At 36.9% G+C, this 27,620-nt stretch overlaps 1 protein-coding gene across 5 annotated transcripts in view; it reads right to left on the bottom strand.

The window, feature by feature from the left end:
* Window positions 1–1,400: 1,400 nt before the first annotated feature.
* LOC115215523 (serine/threonine-protein phosphatase 1 regulatory subunit 10) overlaps window positions 1,401–27,620 on the bottom strand; it is a 157,209-nt gene continuing 130,989 nt past the window's right edge. For all 5 annotated transcript variants that reach the window (XM_029784699.2, XM_029784700.2, XM_036505984.1 and 2 more), the window contains 10 exons: window positions 19,927–20,090; window positions 16,627–16,738; window positions 15,076–15,273; window positions 14,497–14,561; window positions 14,020–14,064; window positions 11,025–11,149; window positions 10,015–10,090; window positions 7,371–7,704; window positions 4,081–4,569; window positions 1,401–2,026 (listed from right to left, as the gene is read on the bottom strand). In XM_029784699.2, coding sequence (XP_029640559.1) covers window positions 1,926–2,026; window positions 4,081–4,569; window positions 7,371–7,704; window positions 10,015–10,090; window positions 11,025–11,149; window positions 14,020–14,064; window positions 14,497–14,561; window positions 15,076–15,273; window positions 16,627–16,738; window positions 19,927–20,090 — 1,709 coding nt within the window. In that variant the 3' untranslated portion in view covers window positions 1,401–1,925. The remainder of the gene's footprint in view (window positions 2,027–4,080; window positions 4,570–7,370; window positions 7,705–10,014; window positions 10,091–11,024; window positions 11,150–14,019; window positions 14,065–14,496; window positions 14,562–15,075; window positions 15,274–16,626; window positions 16,739–19,926; window positions 20,091–27,620) is intronic.

Raw genomic sequence — 27,620 nt, 5'->3', positions numbered from 1 at the left:
ACAAACATATAAACACACACATACATATACATGTACCTATATACAATGGGTTTCTTTCTGTTTAAGGTTAACAAACAAAATAAATATCAAAACATGGAGATGGATTAGAGGACTGATTGTTGGGGAAGGACAGATAAGATCCTATGCAGCGCCTATTTCCAGCGATGCATTGCAACAGTAACACCCACAATGACACTAGTGCTAAACCATGTTGGCCCAAATCAAATAATTTTTCCCTTCAATAAACACTGGTAGTGTAAAGAGAGGAGATACACATAACCAAATAATGATCTGCACAAAAAAATAAAAAATCTTGCTCCAGCCTGCACATATTTCTACAGATCCATGGTAAGTGTTAAACCTTTAGCATTTAAACTGGCCATATCCAGCTCAAACATTTTACTTGATTTATGCTCAAACTGTCCAGATCTTGCCTCTTACACCTACCCTACAATCATCATCATTATTATTATCATCGTTTAACGTCCGCTTTCCATGCTAGCATGAGTTGGACGATTTTGACTGAGGACAGGCGAACCAGATGGCCGCACCAGGCTCCAATCTTGATCTGGTAGAGTTTCTACAGCTGAATGCCCTTCCTAATGCCAACCACTCCGGGAGTGTAGTGGGTGCTTTTATATACCACTGGCACAGGGCCCAGTCAGACGGTACTGGCAACGACCTCACTCGAATCTTTTTACACATGCCAGTAAGGCGATGCTGGTAACGATCACGCTCGAATGGTGCCTTTTACGTGCCATCAGCACAGAAGCCAGTTAGCCGCTCTGGCAACGATCACACTCGGATGGTGCTCTTAGCAACCTACTAGCACAGGGCTCAAGTGCCAGTAAGGCAATGCTGGTAACAATCACACTCGAATGGTGTTATTCTAGAAATATACAATCACATCATCAAAATTTTGAAGCTTTCATATAATGCATGATTAATTCAAAACAATGTGAATACATAAGCATCACATTTGACAGAATAATCTGAATGTTAATGGAGTAATTAACATCATACTAGTACTGTCATTACCTTCTACTACAACCGCTATCACTGCAAGAAGCCATTGAAAAGCCTCTATGCAGTCACTCGACCTGTTAGAGATAGCAGCCAAAACTTCCCTCAAATCACACCCTACTATCTTAATATAATGGGTGATTATAGATTTGTTCTGAGTTGAACTGGAGTTAAACAACAACAATAAACCTAAACAGAGCCAATCCCTCTTTCCAACTGATATAGGTTAGTTGTTTGGTTGGTTTGTTCATACACACAAATTTCTGCATTTTCCACAAGCACATTTAAAAACAGTTTTTAAAAAATATAAAAAAAAAACAAAAAACAACAGAACAAACTGAAGTAAATCATTTGTATTGTACAAAACTTTTTTCTCTCTTTTCCTTTCTTTCATACTTTTTTCTTTGATTCTTTTTGTTTTTGTTATTTTTTTTTTTTCCTTTTACTTATCAAGTTCCTCATGAGACGAGACAGAAAGAAGGGAGAGAGAATGAGTGGGAGAGAAGAGAGCAAGAAAGACACAGAGAGAGAGAGAGAGTGTGTGTATGTGTGTATATGTGTGTATGTATGTGTGTGCGTGCGTGCGTGCGTGTGTGAAGGTTGTTGAATTGCCCTTGTCTCAGACAGGTCCAGTTTGTACACACATGGGGATTCAGGATAGGGTGAATTTAGAAAGATGAATGATGATAATGAAAAAAAAACTAAAAAAAAAAAAATAAGACCACCCCACCAACCCACAATGTAAGGGATGCCCTTCACACACACAAACACACACCACATGATGGCAGGATGAAATGCAGTATCTTATGTACAGGCATAGGAACAACCCCATAACCCACCCATCCCCACCCTGACCCTCAAAAAAAAAAATGAGACATGGTTCTCTGAAAGCTCGCTTCTTGCTATAATGGTGGGCCATCAATACCAGGATGTAGGAATGCACAATTGCTTCCGTATCGACAGCCATTTGGTGAAGTAAAATGCCGGCAAATTTTGGGCAAATCTGTAAAAAAAAAAAGCAGAAGAAAAGAAAAAAAGCTGTTATTATTTTTGATTTATTTGTACTTTTAAAGAAAGCAATTTGGTTGAAACAAAACTGTTAGCAATGTAGTTTATTTGGATCCAGATACTTTTATTAGTAGAACATAAAGATAATAGACCTACAAAACTTATTATCCACAACTGGGCTTTTTTTTTTTATCTCCCTGTAGTCCTTCAAACACAAACAGCATGATGGCCAGACAAGTTTTCACTGACGATTGCAAACAAATGATATCACATGTATGATGGTAAAGTTTGATTACAATTAGTAATCGATGTCAAGGCAAGGAGACAAGAAAAAACACACATATATACGTGACAAATTTCTCTGAAGACTACACAGTGGATCACTGTCATTCAATGATGAGGTTTCAGTCATTTAATCCACTGAATAACCAACATCTGAACTGGGGGATCTTAACCTTTTGACATACAGATTTTTAAAATATTTTTTTGTATTTCGGACACTAGTAGAATGTGTCATATAAAACATGTTTTACTCTTAGCATTTTTGAGAAAATCTTATGTTAGCATATAACGAAAAATACACCGCCGGAGGTTCTTGTTGACAAACAATGGCAGTAATTTTATTCAGCTGAATACACGTCATTCATTGGTTGAAATTACTGAAATAGGCCTACTTTAACATGAAATTACTTCGTAAATATAAGTTTTTCTCAAAAATGCTAAGAGTAAAACATATTTTATATGACACCTACTAGTGTCCGAAGTTTTAAAGTGTTTAGTTACAAAAAATTGTTTTTTAAATCTGTATGCCAAAAGGTAAAGATCCTTGAACTGGCAATTGACTGAATATTTCACAGATACAGTTACCCAAAATGTAATTCTCTAGCAGAGTTAGGAAATTTCAACAAATGTTACCAGTTGTGTTGTCACACACACACAAATAAATAAATGTGTGTTTGTGCGTGCGTGCGTGTGTGTATGTATGTATGTATGTATGTGTGCATGTGTGTTATTAGGAAGGGCATCAAGCTATAGAAACTAAGCCAAAACAGAGTATGGGAACCTGGTGTGGCCACTGGCCTTGCTAGTTCTTGTCAAGCCATCCAATCCATGCAATCATGGAAAACAGATGTTAAATTATGATAATGATGATGAAATATAGGCTTTGTGGTACAAACATAGGAGACAGAACTCAACATTCAACAGCAAATATATCCTTTTATTTAGCTGTAAAGGTACAGAAGTGAGAGCTTTGTGCTGCATACTTATCTAACTTTGACAGATGGGTTAGTGCAAAGTAGGAAATTCTCCACTGTTTCTGTGCACTAAATTCAACTCCCAAGTTATGAGCCACAAACCAAGGCTTTGATAGAAGACACTTGCCTATGGTGACATAGAGTGAGATCAAACCTAGAACCATGTAGTCATTAAGCAAGCTTCTTAACCACACAGCCATGCCTGGACTTGCTACACAAGAACCTTATTCTGTTACCCACAGAAAGACAAAAGACAAACATGACCTCAGAGATATTTCAACTTAACATAATAATGATTGTAGCAGCAGCAGTAGTAGTCCTTTCTGCTATAGGCACAAGGCCTGAAATTTTTGGAGGGAACAAGCCAGTTACTTAACATATTTATTTTATTAACCCCAAAAAGATGTAAGGCAAAATCAACCACAATGGATTGTGAATTCAGAACATAAAGGCAAATGGAATACCACAGAGCATTTTGTCTGAGTTAACGCTGCTGCCAGCTCACTACATTATGCTAATAATAATAATTCTTTCTATTAAAGGCACAAGGCCTGAAATTTTGTGGGAGCGGACTAGTTAATTACATCGACCCCAGTAATTTTACTGCTACTTAATTTATTGACCCTGAAAAGATGCAAGGCAAAGCTGACCTCAGCGGAATTTGAACTCAGAAAGTAAAGACAGATGAAATGCTGCCAAGTATTTTGCCCAGCACGCCAACAACTCTGCCAACTCACAGCCTTGATAATAATAATAATAATAATAATTCACTAAAAAAATTATAAGTACGTACCTCTTCCATTACGTCCTTGTCGTCCTCGCATTCCCTGAGGCATTGATCTATTATTACGAGGTGGATAGTTACGACCTGAGCGATTTCCTCTCATATGACCAGGGCCTTGGTCTTGACATGGTCCGGGTCCTGGACCAGGACCTGGACCACATCCTGGGCCCGGCCCATGTCCATGTCCTGGGCCAGGTCCACATCCTGGTCCCGGTCCATGACCAGGTCCTGGTCCAAAACCAGGTCCAGGTCCAAACCCAGGGCCTGGTCCAGGACCAGGACCAGGGCCTAGTCCAGGACCATGTCCTCCAGGTCCAGGCCCTAGACCAGGCCCTGGAGGACAAGGGCCAAATGGGCCGGGTGGACCAGGCATTCCTTGAAGACCCGGATTAGGACATCTAGCACCTGGTGGTGGACAGTCTAGTGAACCGTCATGCCAGTTATCTATATACTCTGGGGGATAGTCTTGAGGAGGCTGCATTGGGCCACCACCTAAACCTGGAAAATGGAAGGAAAAAATCATATCAGAAATGTACTGAAAATGTGACAAACACTTTATGAAAGATGGTGACAAACAGAAAATAAGGAAAACTGAAACTGGAGTAGAAGCACCTAGGCGTAATGACAAATAGTAATAGAGACTGAGAGGTGTAAAGCAGGCATGGGAAACCCTTTTTCTAAAAAATGGGATACACTAAACACAGCTCATCATCAGGCAGTCCATATTATTAAAACAATTCCAGGTAATTTTTCGTTTAGGCAAGCCATTCAAAACGTCTTGCAGGCCACAGTTTCCCTATGACCTGTGTAAAGTCTGTCAGAGATGGAAAGCACTCTACAGCTTAGTATAGAACATGTTTGGATTTCCAATTTTTCATTTCCCCAAAAAGAAACCTTTACATTTCAAAGAGAACATAAGTTTATAAACAGTTCTCTTTCTCTCTCTCTCTCTCATATATATATATATATATATATATACAAAATGAGAAAATGGAGAAATATATCTAAATCAATCATCAACTCTCAGATAATACCGAATCAATACTTTATTAAAACACTACACAATAGCAAAGATATTATACATTAATATAGTACAATAATTACAATCAATATGGTGAAATATAACTAAATATATTTCACCATATTGATTGTAATTATTGTACTATATTAATGTATAATATCTTTGCTATTGTGTAGTGTTTTAATAAAGTATTGATTCGGTATTATCTGATAGTTGATGATTGATTTAGATATATTTCTCCATTTTCTCATTTTGTATTATTAATTTACGGTAAAAATAATTTTACCTTTGCCCACCTAATACAGTAAATGAATTAATTGCATCGCAATTTTTAACATTTATGTATTAGCTTTGTTGGGTACTTCTCTAGCAGTATATTGGATATATGTTATCCCATGGAGGGTTGAATTTACAACCCCTATCTCATTTTATATATATATATATATATATATATATATATATATATATATATATAACCATATATATGGTTGGCATTAGGAAGAGCACCCAGCTGTAGAAACACTGCCAGATCAGACCTGGTGCAGCCTCTTGGCTTCCCAGACCCTAGCTGAACCGTCCAACCCGTGCTAGCACGGAAAACGGACGTTAAACGATGATGATGATATATATATAAATATATATATATATTACGGAGATGTACTCGCATAGCAAGTGATTTGATCTGAGATCGTGTGCTGAAACGAAAACAATTGCAGCGTGGAAGGTGTTTGTAAGCCATTTAAGAAACACACAAAAGCCGTTCAATTCACTTCAACATTTAAGTTTAATTTGTCAAAATATTTTCGTTGCTAAAATCCGCGACCTGTTCACTGACAAAAATCCGTGCTGCATATATATATATATATATATTATGTATATGTATTTTTTATATATAAAATATAGCGGCGTACGTACACTTTGGTCTCCTATATATATATATATATATAGATAGATAGATAGATATATAAAATTTGATCCAGTTGTATCTTTTTAACGCCACATCTTTTTACTTAATATTTACATACACTGACGGCCATCAATAAAAGTAAAGCAGGCCTGGAGTTGTCTCCCATATCTATAAATCAAACCGCATTAACCATCATTTTGCATACTGTATAATCTTTATAACATAGTGGCTGTATTCGTTCACAGATCAAGAAATTAGCTAATAACTGCTACCCTACAATTCTTATAAGGAAAAATTTGCCTCAACAAATTCCATCTGACCCATCAAGCATGGAAAAGTGAAAGTTAAATGATGAGGATGATCATGATTATGGTCATGATATATACATACTATACATGCCTCTTTCAATTACCATCTTCCAAATTCCCTCACAAGGTTGGACTGGAACTATAATTAGTTTCTCAGTGGTTCGAAAATTGGGTTCAACTTCTCAGCCATTACATCCTGCTTACCCAAGGTGCCGTGCAATGGGACAGAATCTGAAGCTAGATGGCTAAGAAGTGAACTTTTCAACCACACAGCCATGTCTGTACTCCATTATAACAAAATTTTCATTAAGAATTTCTTTTCATATCCATTCAATTTCATTTTAACTGAATTTTTACCAGTATGCATATGGGTAGGTATATATCTATATCCATATAGCTATCTCTCTCTCTCTCTCTCTCTCTCTCTCTCTATATATATATATATATATATATATATATATATATATATATATATATATATATATATATATATATATATAGAGAGAGAGAGAGAGAGAGAGAGAGAGAGAGAGAGAGATATATAATAGCTGTTGAACTTCTAACACCTAACCTCCTCCCCTTTACTTTTCTCTGTCGTTTGTACTCTAAATAAGTTTGAACTATTAATATATAAATATCTATATATCTATACTTAAATATTCATTGCCTGAAAATCTTCTGTCTTTGCTTTCTTTGTTTACATGTGTACACACACACACACACATATATATATATATATATATATTGTATATCAAACCCAATCTGTTACATTTAGTTTGTTTACATGCATATTTGCCTCTGATATATATTTATATAAACAAACAAACAAACACACAAACACACACACACAGAACGAGATTTCCAGCTACCAAATGCCATTTTTCAATCCTAATTTAGGGATAGAAAACGTTTGCCTAAGGGGCCATACAATGAAATTGAACTAAGTCAGAATCACCTGATTTTTTTTTTTAAGCAACCTTCTTAACCACACAGCTATGCCATATTAAACAACAACAACAAACACATCATCACATACAGAAACACCATAAAATATTTTACAAACCAGGAAGTTGATTTTTCAGAGGTTCCAAAATTTGCTTCAACTTCTCGGTCATTTCATCCTGTTTGCCATAATCATTACCCGAGTTTCCCATCAAAGAGAAGAGCAAATTCTGGACATTAGCCACTACAGGACTTGGAGTATGATCCATCATTGCAGTGTTTTCCTGTTGTGGTGGTGGTTGAATCTGTGGCTGGAGAGAGGCCATCAAGTTGGCTAGTTCTGGTGGCAAATTGACCCCAGGTGAAGCTCCTTGATCCATTCCTTCCAGTGGGGCCACAATTTCTTGCGTGTGATCATAGGAGTATTCTTGTTCCTCGCCAACTGATGCGTGCTCCTAGTAAAAAATATAAGAAGTGGGAGAAACACAGATATGAAAGAAAGGCCCAGAATACACACAGTAAGTGAAATATCAAATGAAGAGAAGACTAAGAAAGAAAAAAGGAGAGACAGACAAACGGAAAACAGACAGAGAGACTATAAGAGAGACAGAGAAAGAGAGATAAGACATAAGTAGCGTATTCCTTTTACTTCTTCAACCCTTTAGCATTCAGATTATTCTGTTAAATGTAAGGTTTTCACATTCACATTGTTGTTAATTATCATGAGTTATTTTGTAGCTTCAAAATTTTGATGATGTGATGGTTTTATAATGACATTATAGAGTAGGTGTGATAGGCCGGATCTGGATGGTTTGAACATAGAACAGGTCAAGGAAGTAAAACATGATCAGCATGAATAGCCTCTCTTTTTAGGAGGCACAAGCACTGACACACACATAATGATAACAACTTCCACCTATCAAATTCAATCACAAGTTTTAAGTCAGTCTGAGGTTACAGCAGAAGAGACTTGCACAAGGATTATTCATTTTTGCCAGCTGAGTGGACTGGAGCAATGCGAAATGAAATGTTTTGCTCAAGAACACAACACATTGCCTGGTCCAGGAATCAAACACACAGTCTTACAATCATGAGTCCAACACCTTAACCAATAAGCCATATGCCTCCACTGATCATGACCATGATGACTGAGCAATCCCCATAATCCTTTACAAGGTTCCTGAGATTGGTGGGAAGGAGAAAGGAGGGCAGCATTCTCCAAATGGAGAGACCTATCCCTGATGCTTGTGAATGTTAAAGTAATGACATTACACACACCTACTTTAACAAAACAGTATTAAGATTAAATTCTAAGAGTGCATACAATGGGTGTTCATTAAAGATTTCCCTTTACCCACTTCCCAAGGACTGGAATAAATGAAACTTGACATAAGTATTAGTCCTTCCCTACATAGCCACCACTAATGGTGACACACTTCTCCCATCCCTTTATGCATCTGTGAAGACCCTGTCTGTAGAAGTCAGTAGGTTGATTCTGTAGCCAAGACTTTACCTCAGAAATAAGTTCATCATCATCTGAAAAGTGCTTCCCCTTCAAAAAGGACTTCATGGTTGGAAAGAGGAGGAAGTCAGATGATGCAAGGTCGGGAGAGTAAGTGGGTGAGGAAGGGTTTCATAGCCACAGGAATATGCATTCATCTGAGCAACATGTGCATTGCAAACTAAGGAGTTGTCTTCGATGCAAACTACTTTGGTCAGTATGTTACACCTCTCTACTTTGGTGGTGTCCCGCAATTTCTGCAGTAGGGATGCATAATATGCCCCATTAATTGTGGTGCCCTCTGCCAGAAAATCCATCATCACTACTCTGCACTGGTCCCAAAAGACTGTAAGCATCACCTTGCCTGCTGAGGATTGGACATGAGGTTTCTTTAGAGGTGGTGAGTTATGCTTCCATTGCTTCAACTAGACTTCAGTCTCAGAATCATAGTGATGGACCCATGTTTCATGCTATGTGATAAGTCTGCCAAAAAAGTCCTCCTTGTTTTCTTGGCACATTGCCAAAAGAGCCTGGGAGCAATTGACTTGTTCCTGCTTCTGAAAAGGTGTGAGCATCTGGGGAATCCATCATGCAGGCAACTTCCGCATGTGCAAATGGTAATGAAGGATATTTTTCCACGGACCCTACACTTATCTTCACTTCTTGGGCTAGTTGCTGAATAGTCAAGCAATGATCTTCCAAAATACCAGCTTCCACTTTATGGATGGTGTCATTGTCAATGGCAGAATATGGTAATATGGTCATCCAGGAATAGGAACAGTTTCCACCGATGTCCAGCCACATTTGAAATGGCAATGCCAGTGCTTGACTACATCATATAATGGAATATTGTCACCATAAACTTCTTTCATCTCATCAAAAGTCTCTTTTGGTGTATAACCTTTCAAGTATAAAAACCTGATCACTGATCTGCATTTAACTGCCTCCATTATAACACCTTAGTAGCCATAAAAGACAAATGAATACTAGTGGAAAGCTGCAATTTACAATGTGACCTGTAGAGACATGTATGCTTATACCTGTACAAGTTCTATTTCCTGCAATAACCGGAAGTGCGTCAGGAGAAATCTTTAATGAACACCCCTTGTATCTTTAAGTTCATAACTGTAACTGACTGTGACATGGGGGTGGCATGTACTGCACTATGAGACAGGGGGGGGGGTCGGTAAACTGAAATAGTCCTATAATATTGTTCTATATATATACTGACATTGGAGCTAAACTTTGGTAATTATATACTTACATCTTCCAGAGGAATTACTTTATGCTCTTCCTGTTCAACAGGTTCTAAATCTGGTTCACTTGGTCCATCTGGTAACCTAGTACAGAAAGAGAGAGAGAGAGAGAGATAGAGAGGATTGTTCATTTAATTACTTTAAGTCTTTTATTTTCCCATGCTGACAGAGGATGGACAGTAGGGGAAGTAACTCTTGATATGCACAGGTACGCGCATTTCTATGTTGTTAAGTAGTATATTCCTCTTGTTATGGCATATAACCTATCAGAAAGTAACTATTCGTTTCACATCTATTATTACTGCGCAATAGTAGATGCAAAACGAATAACTTTCTAACCAGTTATAATGCCATGACCAGGAATATACTACTCAACAATGAAAAAGTGTAAATGCTCAAATTCTCTTTTAGAGCGTGCTTTTTTTCTTCAGAACAATCGAACAATCAACTAATAATGTATGTATGTATGCATGTGTGTTTGTATGTATGTATATATGTGTATGTATGTATGTATGCATGTGTGTTTGTATGTATGTATATATGTGTATGTATGTATGTATGTATGCATGTGTGTATGTATGCATGTATGTATTCAAAATGTGACCGCGTGTGTACCGTTGGCGATTTTTTTTCCTCTGTCTTCCCTTCTCCTATGTTTCCGACGAAGAGATCCGCTCGAAAAGTTAAACCCTCCTTCTTCCCTTCCTTCCTGAGCGTCCAATAATACTATATTTGTTCCACGTCCTCGCGTTGTTGCGTTTTTTTGTGCTTTCATGTTTGGATTAACTATGTATGTATGTAGGTATGTATGTATGTATGCATGCATGCATGAATGACAGTGAGTCATGCCTAGTCATTCAGCCTACTACCTGTATGTCGTAGGCCTAGTTGGTCACGGCCGACATGGACCGACATGACAGCAAACACAACATTGCTATATATTTACAAGAAAGGAATAGCATTGTCCTTGTTAAAAAATGCAAATTTTATTGATGTGAAGGAATGGAAATTTACTTACATATGCTTTGAAAAATATAGGGCTTGAAGTACACCTTGCTCCCTCTGCTTTTGAACATCTTTCTCCAGACTGTTGCAGCCATTCTCTGTCAGTGTGGCGCCTTCAAAAGGCAATAGTTTTTGCCACTGCAAGTACAAGACAATCAAAATGACAAATATACCAATCAAAATTTCTGAAATGGGTTCTTGTTAATAAGCTTAAATTTTTTTTTTTTTAATACTCTTTTACTTGTTTCAGTCATTTGACTGTGGCCATGCTGGAGCACCACCTTTAGTTGAACAAATCGACCCCAGGTCTTATTCTTTGTAAGCCTAGTACTTGTACTTTGTAAGCCTAGTACTTATTCTTTGTAAGCCTAGTACTTATTCTATCAGTCGCTTTTGCCGAACTGCTAAGTTACGGGGACGTAAACACACCAGCATTGGTTGTCAAGCTGGGGGGGACAAACACAGAAACACAGACACACAAACATATACACACATACACACATATATATATATATATACACATATATACGACAGGCTTCTTTCAGTTTCCGTCTACCAAATCCACTCACAAGGTTTTGGTCGGCTAGAGGCTATAGTAGAAGACACTTGCCCAAGGTGCCACGCAGTCGGACTGAACCTAGAACCATGTGGTTGGTAAGCAAGCTACTTACCACACAGCCACTCTTGTGCCTTAAATACAGAACACCTCACGAATTTGCGTGTCATCCTTGCACACAATCTGTGATTTAAAAATAATGATATCTTCTCAAAAAGTGGGGGTGGGGCAGTAGAAGACATATCACATTTGGAAGAAACAATAGTATTGCCCTTTCTAATAACAATGATAAGCTGGACAACAAAGACGTCTGATATTGTTGCTTAACACAGTCAATTCTAAATGAGCAGACATGATGAAAGCCATTCCAACTATGACCACTCTGTTTTTGGTGGTATCTACAACCGTAACATCCAATAATTCCATCATATTTTCAAAGTGGTATGGTTCAATTTGGTGGGGATTTAATTATTGTTTATTGCAGGTCAAGCAGTTGTGTTGAGAAAACCTTGACAATACTACTTTTAGATAATACACAGAGACTAATGTGATTTCTATCAGTAGCAAAAAAAAAAAAGAAAGAAAGAAAAAAGAAAATTGATCACTTGTTATAGCAGCAGTAATAACAATTTCTACCAGAGAAGATAGAAATATTTCTCCTATTTCTACTGGCAATATGGACAATTATGTCATTTATTCCTCCCAGCAGTTAAGCATTTAGATCTTACTAAAGAAGATGACAACAACTCTCCCAGTGTTCTACTAACAGAGTGGACAAAATCTTGTTTATTTCTACTAACAATTATGACATTCAAAGCAACCAAATTTAAACAGCTCTTATTTCTACCAAACACAAAGGCAATCAATTAGCTCATTATTAGAAACTGGGCTAGCATTTTCCCATTATTAATTAATTAATCAGGAGGAGGAGGAAGAGTACATAAGATTTTTGTGGTTCCTCACACACTTATGAAGATGGTGTTTTTGAAATTCTGCCGGCTGGCTGAGGCAGAGTAATTGTTAAAATGTTAAGAGTTGCATAAATGAAGTAGAGCCGTGTAAGGATGACGAAAGATGGAGAGAGAGAAAGATGTGCTGGCCAGGCTAGAGCAGAGATGATATGTAGTTTACTGGTTCAGAGTAAGCAGCAATAATCAGAGTCTGAATAAAAGAAACAGAGAAACAAAACAGCAGGTCTTTGGGCCAGGAGTCTTAACATATTAGTAAAAAGAGTATTTGCCAATTAGCCCAATAGCATCCTTTTGGATAATGAACTAAGAAATTATTTGTAGTAACGTAGGAGGTTTTAACTGTGTGATGCTTATGATTAAAGAGAGTGTAGTACAAAATTGTTGCTACATTGACGTGCCATGATTGTATGATTGCGCTGTTGAGGAAAATAAGATCTCATACTCTTATTAAGGAATGTTTCGAGATCATTAACAGAACCAATGCATAGCTACAGCGAGGCATTTATGTTCTCAGTGGATAATGTTAGGGTGCATGGGGTCAAGGAAAGATGAAGAACGATATCATTTGTTTAGAAGTACACTGATATGTGTGTGTGTGTGTATAATAAAAAAAAAATAATAATGAAATTATTGTATACAGTGCTCAGGTGCACCACAACTTGTCAGAAAGTACGTATAAAGTATATGCAGTAATGTACAAATGTCTGGAAAGCGAACAATGTATGAGTCAGATACATGCTTGTGTGTGTATGGAGGGGAGGAAATCAGGTGTAGTGTTGGCGAATCTCAGAAAGCATAGAAGTTTTGAAGGATGCAGTTCTCCGACAACTAGCAACTGATGCCGGCAGTTTGTTCCATGCTTCAGCAACTCTCAGCGTGAAAAAATGTTTCCTAAAGTCATGGGAGCTGTGCTGTTTTCTGACTTTGTAAATATGTCCACGGGTGTTAGACGGGTGGAGTTTGAAAAGGTGCTTAGAGTTATTGTGGTGAGCAGTACAGAAATGATAAATATCTAATATAAAATCCATGCTGATTATGACTTTAACCCTTTCAATACCAACCCAGCTGAATCCGGCTCTGGCTCCATCATACAAACGTCTTGTTTCCATAAGTTTTGAATTAAAATCTTCCACCAAACTTTAGTCACAATTCATGTTCCTAACACTAGCTGAATGATAACGAAGTCATTTTACTAAATTCTTTGTTATATTTAAAGTAATTGAAAGAAACACAGAGCATCTCAAAATAAATACAGTAATGAAAGGGTTAAGTTTTGCCTAACGGCTCATGTAACCAGATTGACAAACCATAAGGCAAAGCTTAGAGCCTCGGTCAACATGAATTTTATAACAAATTTTAATCTACGCCCAGTTTTTTGCATCCCTTCATCAGCAAGTGTGTCAACTTTATTTTAAAATCAGTTTAAAATAATAAATCTTTATTTCACATTTAAATATTTAATACAATATAATAATACTTACAGTCATCTGTTCTTTCATTGTATCATGACATAAACGTTTCACAGCCTAGAAAACAGAAAGAAAATAACATCAGAGTTGCCAGATGCCTGCATAAAAAAAAAACTTTTAATCCTTTAGCATTCAGATTACTCTGTCAAATGTAATGATTATTTATTCACATTGTTTTGAATTAATCATGCTTCAAGATTTCAATAATGTGATTGTATATTTTTAAAATGATACTATAGGATAGGTGTGAGAGGTTGGATCTGGCCAGTGTGAACGTAAAACTGGTAGAATATTTGGGCCGGATGTAGATACTAAAGAGTAAATGAACTACTCTCTTTAAAATGTTTTTACCTTGTGCCTATGTAAGAAATCAGTAGTAATCTAAATAAAATGGCATTATTTACCCTATTGATATTATTTATCCTCTACCTGAAGTACTTACAGTGAAAAACTTTATCAGAAATTTAATGATAAACAAACACAACTTACCCTTCTGTCCATTAACATCTCTTCTTTCTTCATCGCATCAAAATCTTTGGGTCGATTTACATTTTCTGCAAACGGAAGAAATAAACAAGATCAAAGACAAAGAAAGGTAAGAACTGACTAATTCTTCATTAGATTTTCCATCAATAAAACCAATTCAATAAGAGAATATCTTTTATCTTTTATCATTTATTTGTTTCAGTCATTGGACTGTGGCCATGCTGGGGCACTGCCTTGAAGGGTTTAGACAAACAAATCAACCCCAGCGCTTAACTTTATCAGGCCTAGTACTTATTCTATCAGTCACTTCTTGCCAAACTGCTAAGTTAAAGGGATGTAAACAAACAAACACCAGTTGTCAAGAGGTGGTGAGGGGCAAACACAAACATAAAGACACACACACATAGCTTCTTTCAGTTTCTGTCAACCAAATCAATTCACAAGTCTTTGGTTGGCCTGGGGCTATAGCAGAAGACACTTGAAGTGCCACACAGTAGGGCTGAACCCAAAACCTTGTGGTTGCTAAGCAAACTTCTGACCACACAACCACACATCAATAAAACAAACAGCAGTTCAGCTTACCTCGCTCTGTCTCATCCAGCTCAAAATAAAATATCTGTCGCAGGTGTGTTTCGTCATTCTTCCCATCATCCGCCCACGTCACACTCTTCTTTGGCTTGCGACGAACTAAAGCTGCCTGCACTGCTGAACTGCTATCATTGGAGTTTTCTGGTTGTTCTCCGCTGATTCCATCTCGACTGGATGGTGACTCTTCGTTTACTTAAAATATAAGACAGACATGTTAGATAGGAAGAATGGGATGGATAGAAAGTAGAGAGAGAGAGAGGATAGATAGGGAAGGGAGGAAGGAAGAAAGGTATATATATAGTGAGAGAAGAGTAAAAGAGAGGTAGATGTTAGAGGTAGGCAGTGAGAGAGACAGAGAGACAGAAACAGACTGAGAAACATATAGAGAGAGGAGAAAACAAGCAGAATAAATGGAAGGAGAGTAGGACAAGGAACAAAAAGAGAAGAGGAGGGGCTAATACAGTTTCGCAACTCTCCTTGAAAAGTGCATTTTTTGGAAAAGTTTTTTTCAGATTCCTACATTTTAGATGTTGGAGATTACAAATATGCAAAAAAACAAAATTTTAATCCTGCTGAGAAGTTGAAAAAATAAGTACCAGTTGAGTACTGGAGTCAATGTAATCAACTTACTCGTTCCTTCAAAATTACTAGGCTGGTGCCAAAATTTGAAGACAAAGGAATAAAAACTTATGCTATGAACTTCACTAGCTTACAGCTGTTTCTGCTATAAGATGCAATGCACTCTTATGAGTGCTAGAATATCACCCATTAGCTTCATCAGAGCTTCAAACATGAAGTGATAACAAGTTATTAGTATCAGAATGCTTAAGTGAAATTCAGGAAGGAAAGAGCAATGCCTATATTTACAGGGCCTCCAAAACGGATAAAAGTAAAGGAGGTAGTTATGTTTAAACCCAGAGCCCTGGCCCAATCATTTGCAGTAGTGTGAACTCCACAAAAGCATCCAAGGACCAGGTGGTAGTGTTGAACTAGGCGATGGATTAAAACAACCATCCAAGAACTCAAAACACAAATAGCAATTTTAACTCTAGGCCAGATAATTCTAGATACTCCAGTTCACCTAATTGTGGGGAATAAATAATTTTCAGTTCACCCAAGAATGTTACCAGGCAAGGGAGATTAATGATATGAAAACATAGCTAAAACCTGCCGTCCCTTGTACACCCTAAAACACAGATTGCAAAACATAGTATTGCATATCCCTGGGAGGGCAACACTGGTAGTAACCAATAGATTGTCATGTTAACTCATAATTTTGATTTGAGTGAGTGCTATGCAGTACATTCTGCTAAAAGCCCCAGTTAGAGAGACGGGAAATTCTTTTAAGATGATTGGCCCTTGTCATACCACAAAGCCTATAAAGGGGTCCAACAATAGCCTACAAAGGAACTTCAGGACCCTCAGATATTGGTATCTGTCCACATGACATTGAGAGAAAAAAAAGACAGACAGTGAAAAAAGGAGACATGAGAAAGACATAGAAGAAAATAGTAAACAAGATATTTAAAGAAACAGAATCGACACCTTCTTCTTTCATTTCAACATCATTATTGGAATCACCATTTTTCTCTTCACTCGGAGAACTCTCTGACTCAGCTTTCACATCTTCTGTTGTCTCCAATGTTTCACGATAAAACTACAGAAAGAATAAAACAAAAAGATCCAAAAATTTCCATTAAAAAAATAAGAATACATACAAGAAGGAAAATATTTATTTTCTTATTTTCTTCATTTAGCGCCCACCCCACTGTGACTGGTTTATAAATTTTCAGATGATTTTGTAAAATTTAGCTCAGGATTCAAAGTATTGCTGTTTAGTACCAAGTCGGTCTTCATCAAATATGCTAATGACCAACAGAATTACAGCCATCCATTTTTTAGACAATATATGTAGAACTAAATTTTCCAAGGTGTTGTACCCATTTTCTTTTTGCAAATGAATTTTGGCTGCTATTTCTAGAAGGTCAAATAACAACAGTCAGGGGAATGAGGGAAGCTCTTTCATTGGCTTACATACCAGTGTATAAAAAAAATAGAGGGTGTAAGTTAGAGATACTCGTTCTTTCTCAAAAGAGTAGCATGAACAAAGCATCTTGCATTAGAGAACTACTAGAGAAAGGTAGTTAGTAAGAGAGTGTGACTACAATGAAACAGCTAGCAATAGAGAAAGAGTGTGAGTTAGTTAGTGTAAGACAGAGACACAGAAAGGCAGAGGGGTAAAATGAGAGAGTTAGTTTGTGAAAGATGAAGTGTGCTATATCTAACATTTACTATGCTGAATTTCGCATTGAAGCTAGTAAAAGTCAGATGACCACCACCAGTCTTAAAAGTAAAATTTAGGACACACCTATTGCTCTTTAAGGACACGAAGTTATCTCCCTTGTATAAACTGTACACTGCGAAATTTCATTAGCTTTTCCTTTTCACCCACCCTCAAAGGACTGTCTTATGACAATGTATACATATATATTGAAGAAGGTGTTTCCCTAGGGCTAAATAGTAGTAACATTCGTCCTAATCAGGACTGCCACTTTACGTTGGCAAATAAACTTTACTCTATAGTACTGTTGCTGCATGTCTCTCGTTCAGAAATTTAGAACTAATATATATATATATATATATATATATATATATATATATATATAAAGGGAGAGCAGAGAGAGAGGCAGATAGAGAAGTGGGATGAAGTAATGAAACCTGATCTCAGAAAGCTGCTCTTCTCAAAAGAGAAGACAATGGATCAGAAGTGGTGAGTAGCTGAACTTGAAAAGACTGATCAAATCCAGGAAAGAAGGACATAAAAATGATACTGATCACACACACACAAGGGCGAGCTGAAAAGTTCATAAGCTGACAATGAGAGAGTGATGCTAGACCTGTGAAATCATGCATGCATCAATTTCAACTCATCTTATTAAATAACTGCATTGTTTCATATGACTGTTCAAAGAATTCTTCGAAAGTTCAAAAGTAACTAGTAACGACTTCTCTTGAAAATCAACAAAATTTGGCACTGTAATGTTATCAAGTACTTGCAGGAAAAGGGATTGGCCCCTAAGGACATTCATGCTGACATGGTTGCTACATTGCAGGATGATACTCCAGCTTTATTAACAGTGTAAAAGTGAGCAGCTGAATCTAACGGGGAATAGAAAGTTTCAAGGATGACCCAAGGTCTGTATATCCTGCAACTGGCACCATCAAGAGAAAACAGTGGTCAGGTTCTACACATGCAGATGGATGACAGGTGATTGACTATAAGTCAAATAGCCAATGCTATTAGCATATCCTGTGAGAGAGTTGAGAATATTCTGCACAACGAACTTGGCATGATGAAGGTTTCTAATCAGTGGGTGCCATGTCCTCTGATACCTGATCAATGGCACACAAAGCTGATCACATCACAGGAAAGTCTGACATTGTCTGAGGCAGGTCCAGCTGGTTTCCTTGAATGTTTCCTAACCTAGGATGCATGTTGGGTTCATCACTTTGAGTGAGAGACAAAGAGGCAGTGCATGCAGTGGAAACATCCCTCCTCACCTACTCCAAAAAAGGCCAAGGTCATTCCATGTGTAGAAGGTGATGGCCTTAGTTTTTTGGAGATACAAAAGGCACTGTGTTTATTGACTACCTTCAAAAGGGCCATAGTACCATGGAGAGTACTACACCAACTTGCTCAGGCAGTTACAAAAGACCATCAAAACTACATGCCCTGGAAAACTGATGAAAGAGGTCTTGTTTCATGAGAATGTTTGGTGTTACATATCCAACAGCTGTTTCTGGGGACTTGGAGTTACTTCATAATGCTGGCAGATGTAGTTCACAAAAAATATGCAACCAGTGATGGAAGCAAAAATTGGATAAACCTGGCCTCTATCTCCTGGGTGGAAAGATAAAAATCTAACATTTCAAATCATAATGCAGGGAAATTTAAAGGTTGAATGGTGAAGATGACAGGAAGCATCGGAGGGAAAAAGTAGGTAGCTAGATGAGGATGTGGGGAGACTCCAAGTTTTGTCCAAATTTATGCATCTTTCTATATTGGACTAACTGTATTTTCATCAACTTTCCAGTTTTTTACAAAATTGGGAGATTTACATAAAGAAAACACTACAAGAATTTAAAAGATATCATTTTGTGCTTATATCGATGAAGGAGGTACACACTAGTAAAGAGGAGTAGAAACTGTTACAGTAGAGTTACAAGAGATGAAGGCTTATAATACATTGGTGCAGTTCTAGTGTGTCAATGAATGGATCTTAGCCAAGCTGATAGCCCTTCATTCAACACATTCTATAATATTGAGGCATGGTAGGTAACAGCAGGAGCAACTATGAGAACAATATGTCAATGTGAAGGAAGATTTGTGTCTTGTAGACTATCAACAGACAATTGCTTGGAATTGAAGAAATTTCTGGTCCTCAAATGAAACTGAACCTTTGGGATTTAGTTTGAGGATAATCGCGTACTTGGAAAACCAATAAGGGCTGGCTACAAGAAGCGAGAGCATTCAGGTGTAAAATCCAGTTTCAAATAACTTCCTCTCTAACTCATACTAGCAGGGGAAAAAACACGTTACACACATGAACATATAACACTGGTGCCACAAAAAAAGTCCAGTACGCTCTGTAAAGTGTTTAGTATTAGGAAGGACACCAAGCTGTAGAAACCATGTAGAAAACTAAAAACAAATGGATGAGAGAGGCATGGTTCCACAAACTCCAAACAAGAACTAATTCAGACTGTGATGACCTGTCCAACCCATGCCAGCATGGAAAGCAGAAGAAAAATGAGGGCGATGACATAATTACAAGAAATACTTACACAAGGAGGTTGGGGTAGTTTTTGCCCAACTCCCGATGGTTGACTAGTTTTGCTAGCAACTGGAGGTACTTTCTTTTTTCGCCGAAATAACCCTGTTGTTGGACCAGCACTGGTTAATGCATCCATGAAGCCACTGCTGTCATGGATTTCATGAACGGAAGATTCTGGAAAGACAAAACATTTAAAGCTTTAAATAAAAGGTGAATTCAGATAGAAAAAGAAAAATGTCAACAAATCTGTGAAACGATATCAACAAATAGGACTACATATGATATGAAGTCTGCTCTTGTCTAATCGTATGATTAGATGAATATTTTATTGAATATTAACAAACAAGTGAACAAATGAAAACAAGAGGAAAGGGTTAATCACTATGTTGTGACATAATTTAGTATATATATATTTTATAAGAAATATATGTACATATTTTTCAAATTGAACAGTTCAATTTGAAAAATCCACCAGAATGGACGAAAGCAATAATATGATATAAGTTATAAGATGTATAAAAACATGTAATATACAAATAAATATATGTAAATATAAAACCATCCGAATTTCTGAGTACCTCATTTCTTCTAATATAAAATACCTATACATCATCTCCAAACCTTCTAATATATATATATATATATATATATATATATATATATATATATATATCGCCATGATAGATCACTAGCTACTACACATTCTTTATTTTCTTTCTGTGTTCCTTTCTGGGGAAGAGCCTAGGCTCGAAACGTTAAGACTTTTTCACTTCCCGAACTTTAAACTAATACATCTGTTTGTTGTCTACACCACCTGTCTTCGTCTTTTTATTTTTTTGTGAATTCTCCCCTATATATATATATATAAATATATATATATATATAATTGTTAAACAGGACAGCAAACATTAAGGCAAGGCAAACATCTCAAGTCGTATGCAATATTATTATAGGAAGAAATTCAAAGTCTTACAGCTGTTTCTAGGATATCCCAGAAAAGATTTTGAATTTCTTCCTATAATAATATTGTATACGACTTGAGATGTTTGCCTTGCCTTAATGTTTGCTGTCCTCCTTAACAATTATACATCCGCTGCATCAGAAATCTGCAATGGCTCCATAACTACCATCACAGCTATAATCTTGGAGTCTTAGTAATCCATTACAGCACTTACCTATCGTACCTAACCGTTTAGGTCACCTGTGAACTAAACCCCACTACTTTGTATGTGTGTGTATATGCTAATATCAAACAGTGGGAATGCGTACTCAAGACTGAAGTGGTGAATAAATATTCTTTATTTATGGGTTAACAAGGTTACCGATTGTTTCACATTGAGAGGAATGTCTTAACAATTATGAAGCCTGCCACATGGAAATTCTAGTACTACTCAGTGTGTGTGTGTGTGTGTGTGTGTGTGTGTGTGTGTGTGTGCGTGTGCATGCGTGCACTCTTAAAATAAATGAAAGGTATGGAAGAGACTCATTCTTATGACTCATCTAGGAGAGAATTATCTCCAAATATGAATTAACTTGGGCTGTCACAACCAGACCTACCTGTGCTAGTACAGTAAGCAGGCATAAAACAATGATAAATATATATATATGTACGAGATCTCAATAAGTATCTGGACTGTTGCCATAGTAATGAAGCTGAAGCATGCAGAGTGAAGTTGCTTGGCACAGATTGACCTCGGACTCTGCTGTGCATACACACTAAGTTTTAACATTCTAGCTCACTTCCACTGTTTACAGCAGTGCTTGGAAGGAACACGTGTAGCGTGTGATCGTCAGATTGACCATGATAGAGAAACTTGTCATAGTGATACCTGATCAGAGACCAATGCAAAGTTGCAGAAAGTGCATGGAGAGGAGTATATAAGCTGCACACAAGTATACGAGTGGTTCAGACGTTTCCAAGAGGGCCGAAAAAATGTTGAGAGTGACGAACGTTCTGGGAGACTCGCAACCAGTAGAACTGACAAAAACGTTGCAGATGTGCAGGCAGCTGTGAGGAGAAATCGTTGAATTACCATTCGTGAGTTATCAGAAGATGTACAGATTAGTTACAGTTCAGTTCAAACCATTATCACTGAAGATTTCAGTATGAGATGCACATCTGCCAAGTTTGTACCAAAACTGCTTTCAGGTTTCAGTTGCATAAAATCTCCTTGATTGTGTAGAGAACGATAAAAGCTTTTTGAAAACTTTGTGTAAGCCTCAGAGCAGATATCACCAAGCTTTTGGAAAAATTTGATGTCTGATTCTCTGCTCAACTTTCTCTGTCATGCTCAGTGCAACAATTACACGCTACACACGTTATTTCCAAGCACTGTTATAAACAGTGGAAGTGAGCAAGAATATTAAAACTTAGTGCACATGCACAGCAGAGATCAAGGTCAATCTGTGCCAAGCAGCTTCACTCTGCATGCTTTAGCTTCGTTACTATGGCAACAGTCCGGATACTTACTGATCAGACCATACACACACACAACACACACATATATATATATAGGTTTGCCAATATAAAAGCAGGATAAATATATTTTTAATTGACAAAAATTATAAAGTAATTATAAAATTTTGAAGGTCAAGAATTCCATGTATAGCACTTATTAAAGTGTCAAAATATGTATGTGGGTAAGTGTGTGTGTGTGTGTGTGTGTGTGTGTGTGTGTGTGTGTGTGTGTGTGTGTGTGTGTGTGCATGCGAGTGCGCGTGCACACGCATGCAAAATTTGGCATACATACATTTAGCAATGTATCTTTAATCTTTTACCTGTTGCAGTCATAGGACTGTGTCCATGCTGGGGCACCACCTTGAATGGTTTAGCCAAACAAATCAATCCAAGTGCATATCTTTTAAAATCTGGTTCTTACTATGTTAGTCTCTTTTAACAAACCATTAAGTCACTTGGACACAAACAAACAAATGTAGGGGTCAACTTGTTTCAGTCATTTGACTGTGGCCATGCTGGGGCACTAGCTTTAGTCGAGCAAATCAACCCCAGGACTTATTCTTTGTAAGCCTAGTACTTATTCTATCGGTCTCTTTTGCCAAACCGCTAAGTTACAGGGATGTAAACACACCAACATCGGTTGTTAAGCGATGTTGGGAGACAAACACAGACACACAAACATATACACATACACATACATATATATATATATATATATATATATATATATATATATATTACGGAGATGTACTCGCATAGCAAGTAATTTGATCTGAGATCATGTGCTGAAACGAAAACAATTGCAGCGTGGAAGGTGTTTATAAGCCATTTAAGAAACACACAAAAGCCGTTCGATTCACTTCAACATTTAAGTTTAATTTGTCAAAATATTTTCTTCGCTAAAATCCACAACCTGTTCACTGACAAAGTCCGTGCTGCATATATATATATATATATATATATATATATATATGATGGGCTTCTTTCAGTTTCTGTCTACAAAATCTGCTCACAAGGCTTTGGTTGGCCCGAGGCTATAGTAGAAGACACTTGCCGAAGATGCCAAGCAGTGGGACTGAACCCGGAACCATGTGGTTGGTGAGCAAGCTACTTACCACACAGACACTCTCTTGTTAACAATTAACACAGAAAAAAATATATAAATATATAACACATAAAAAACAAATAAATAAATAGTTGCTTTGGCGGTGAGATATGTCGAATGTACTCAAAAAAACCCTATGGAAAAAAGCTTTCACACCGAGGTTAAAACAGGTCTTTTATGAAATATTTACCAAATTTTTAAAGTCATTTTCACTTTAAAATATTTTTTAAATATACCAGAAAAAATTTTGAGAGGAGGTAATGAAGAGGGGAGGCCAACTGAAGACAGGAGGGGAGTTGGTGAAAAGGAGCAAAAAGAGAAGATTAAATCCTGTCCATGGCGAAGGCAGGAGTGTGGATGGCTTCTGTGCAAAGACAGTCCAATCACAGACAGATGTTGTAGTGAAGGACCAGTAGAGCAGAAGTGGCGCAAAACTAGGGCGTCATTGCCAAGTCTTATATATACATATATATATATATATATATATATATATATATATAGTTAATCCAAACATGAAAACACCAAGAGAAAATACAACAACGCGAGGACGTGGAACAAATATAGTATTATTGGATGCGGAGCTCTTCATCAGAAACATATCAGGTTGTGTAAAAAGTAAGCAATGTTTTGAAACATGAAATTTATCACAACATATTTCAACAATGCAGAAATTTTATTCATCAAAATAAGTATCATTACAATCAACACATTTTTGCCAACGAGTGTGTTTATTCTGGTAACACAAAAATTTGGAGTTCTGGAGCTGATGAACTCTTTGAATGCACTTTTAACTCCTCTGGCAGGAAACCATCAAGGTGCTTGAAAAAGCGGTAGTCAGTAGAAAGGTCTGGGGAATAAGCTGGGTGGGGAAGAACTTCGTAGCCAAGTTCCCTCAATTTCTGCAGCATCATTAGTGAAATGTGTGGTCAAACATTGTCATAGAGAATGATTGGCCCTCTTCTGTTGGCAAGTCTGGGATGGAGGAGTAGCAATTTTTCATTCATTTTGGCAATTTCATGGCAATATGTCTTTGCAGTAATCGTTTTTCCAGATCTTAAGAAGTTATAGTGGATGAGTTCAGCAGTACACCGCCAAACAGTCACCATAACCTTTATTTTTGAAGAGCTCAGTTTTAGGAAAAGTTTTTGGTGCTTCATTTTGGTCCAACCACTGCAAAGAATGCTTTTTATTATTGTACAGAATCCACTTTTCATTGCAAGTTACAATATGGTCAAGAAATGGTTATGGAGAAGAAGCAATGAGCAAATTTCATATCTGCACAGTTTCTGATTTTCATTCAAATCATGTGGTACCCATTTGTCAAGCATTTTTTGATTTTCCAATCACATGCAAATGGTTGCAGGCAGTTTTCTGGCTAACTTGAAGTTCTTTTGCCAGTTCTCAAGTGGTTTCATATAGTATATAGATCTTTCTCAATGACAGGCTTTAATTGACTGTCATCAATGACAGACGAGCGTCCACTATGCTCACGATCTTCAAGGCTCAGGTCTCCACTGTGAAATCGTTTAAACCATTTTTGAGCTGACCACTCACTGGTTATTTCCTCACCAAATGTTTCATTGATATCGCATGCAGTTTCAGCTGCTTTACGTCCTTTTTTGAAGCTGAATAGCAAAATTGCTTGAGTATATCACTTTGACAGTCCTATTTCAGATGATTGAAACAATGGTGAAAAAAACATCAATGTTAATTTATAGATGCATTTGGGCAGGTCTATGTCTATATTATCAGACAATTGCAAAAAAAATGTTTCAAAAAATTCAAAACTCTGCAAAAATCCGGTACAAATTCTTCATAGTTCAAAACATTACTTTTTACTCAACTTGATATGTATGTATACTGGCTCATGATAAGTTCATTCTGAATGCTGTGGGGACATTCAAAAGTAAAGAATGCACACAGAGTAATGTGATGAATATATCAGAAATAGATGTTATAGTGTTGCTTTCAGCTGATGAGTTTAAAGTATGATTTTTCATACAAGAAGCAAAATCAATTGATCCTGAAATATACACATTCCTTACTTCTGTATTCCACGCAAGGTAAGCCTGTTTCTGTTATCTTTATTGCATTGGCCATGTGTATTTTAATAGTGAGCAATTGGTAGTTGTGGAGTGATGGCTCCATTTAGAGCAAGTGGTATTTAAATACCCTATTGAATTTGAATTTAGTTAATATTTTAACTTGTTAGCCACCTCATTATTATCATTATTAATATTATCAATAGCGGTAATAATACTTATTTAAATTTGTGCTGGCTCACGATAAGTTCATTTTGAATGTCACAGGGACATCCCAAAGTAAGGAATGCACACAGTGTAATGTGATAAATACTTCATAAATTTTGAAGATAGAAGATAATGCATGATTAATTTAAAACAACATAAATAAATAAGCATTATATTTGACTAAGTAATATGATTGCTAAAGGATGGTGCTCCAGCATGGTCAGAATGCACTGACCAAAACCAGCAACAAAATAAGGTGTTCGATATTTGTAACTATTTTACACAATTGTCTATTACAGCCACCATGAGAGAAACTATGTTACAATATAACTGTTGGTGCAAGCATAGCTGAGGGGTTAGAGAGTTTGCTTCATAACCACATAGTTGCAGGTTCAGTTCAGTCAAACTGCACTGCACTTTGGGTATGTGTTTTCTACAGCTAAAGTACTTGGCTGACCAATATCCTGTCCTCTGAGTGAAATTTGATAGACATAAAAACTGTTTAGAAGTGTGTGTGTGTGTGTGTGTGTGTGTGTGTGTGTGCGTGCGTGCGTGTGTGTGTGTGTGCGTGTCTATGTTTGTGCTTCTTTGTGTTCATCTCTCATTGCCTGACAATAGGTTGTTGCATTGCTGCCATGCTCATAACTTAGTAGGTCTGCTGAAAGACACAAACAGATTAATTACCAGACAAAGGGATTAAGTCGATTACATCGACCTTGGTGCAAAACTGGTACTTATTTAATCGACCCCGAAAGGATGAAAGGTTAAGTCGACCTTGATGGAATTTGAACTCAGAACATAGCGGCAGACGAAATACCACTAAGCATTTCACCTGGTGTGCTAATGTTTTGCCAGCTCTGTAAAAATTCGGTACAAATTCTTCATGGTTCGAAACATTACTTTTTACTCAACTTGATATGAATGTATACTGGCTTATAAGTTCATTTTGAATGCCGTCGGGATATTCAAAAGTAAAGAACACACACAGCATAATGTGATGAATATTTCAGAAATAGATGTTATAGTGTTATAGATGTATAGTATGCCCTTGTTTGTCCCCTCTATGTTTAGCCCCGTGTGGGCAATAAAGAAGTAAGATTAAGTACCAGACTTAAAAAACAAAAGAGAGGAGGGGCAATCTGATCAATTAATATACAACCCTTCAAGGTGGTACCCCAGTATGGCAGAAACAAGTAAAAGAATATGTAGGAACATATCTTTGTTGCATTTCGTTTTGGTAGTTTACTCAACATATAGCATGCTAAAGAAATACATCGTCACCACACAAATCATCTGTTTTAACATTCACTTTTCCAGATGAGATTTATTAAGAAAATTTTTTAACAGTCAAACACCCTTCCTGTTGCCAACCTTTACTTGTTTCCAAGTAACATAACTATTTTGAATAGCTCAATGGCTGGACATGCTTGTGTGACAGACGTAAACAAAGACACCATCTAAATGATGATATTGCCTACACAGACCTCGTAAACAATGTCTACATGATGGGGAGTCACAAACATACAATCATGCACACACAGGTATACATGTATATCTGTGTGTGCATGTGTATATGGGTATGTATGTATGTATGTATGTATGTTTGTGTGCATGTATGTATGTATGCATCTATGTATGCATAGGTAAACTTGCCGGACTTGTTTGCAATGAATAGCCAACCATGCTGACTTTTACCTCTGATACAAAACAGAACAGACAATGTAAGCATTTTAGACACACACATATAATATATCTATTGTGATAGATAGCAGCTCTCATTACCATATATATATATATATATATATATATATATTTATACACACACACACACACACACACACACATATATATATATATATATATATATATATATAATTAAAAATATATTATAA

Source organism: Octopus sinensis, linkage group LG9 (assembly GCF_006345805.1).
Source record: "Octopus sinensis linkage group LG9, ASM634580v1, whole genome shotgun sequence".
Taxonomy (NCBI): domain Eukaryota; kingdom Metazoa; phylum Mollusca; class Cephalopoda; order Octopoda; family Octopodidae; genus Octopus; species Octopus sinensis.
The sequence above is the reverse complement of the archived record's forward strand: the minus strand, read 5'-3'. Positions and strand labels throughout refer to the sequence as shown.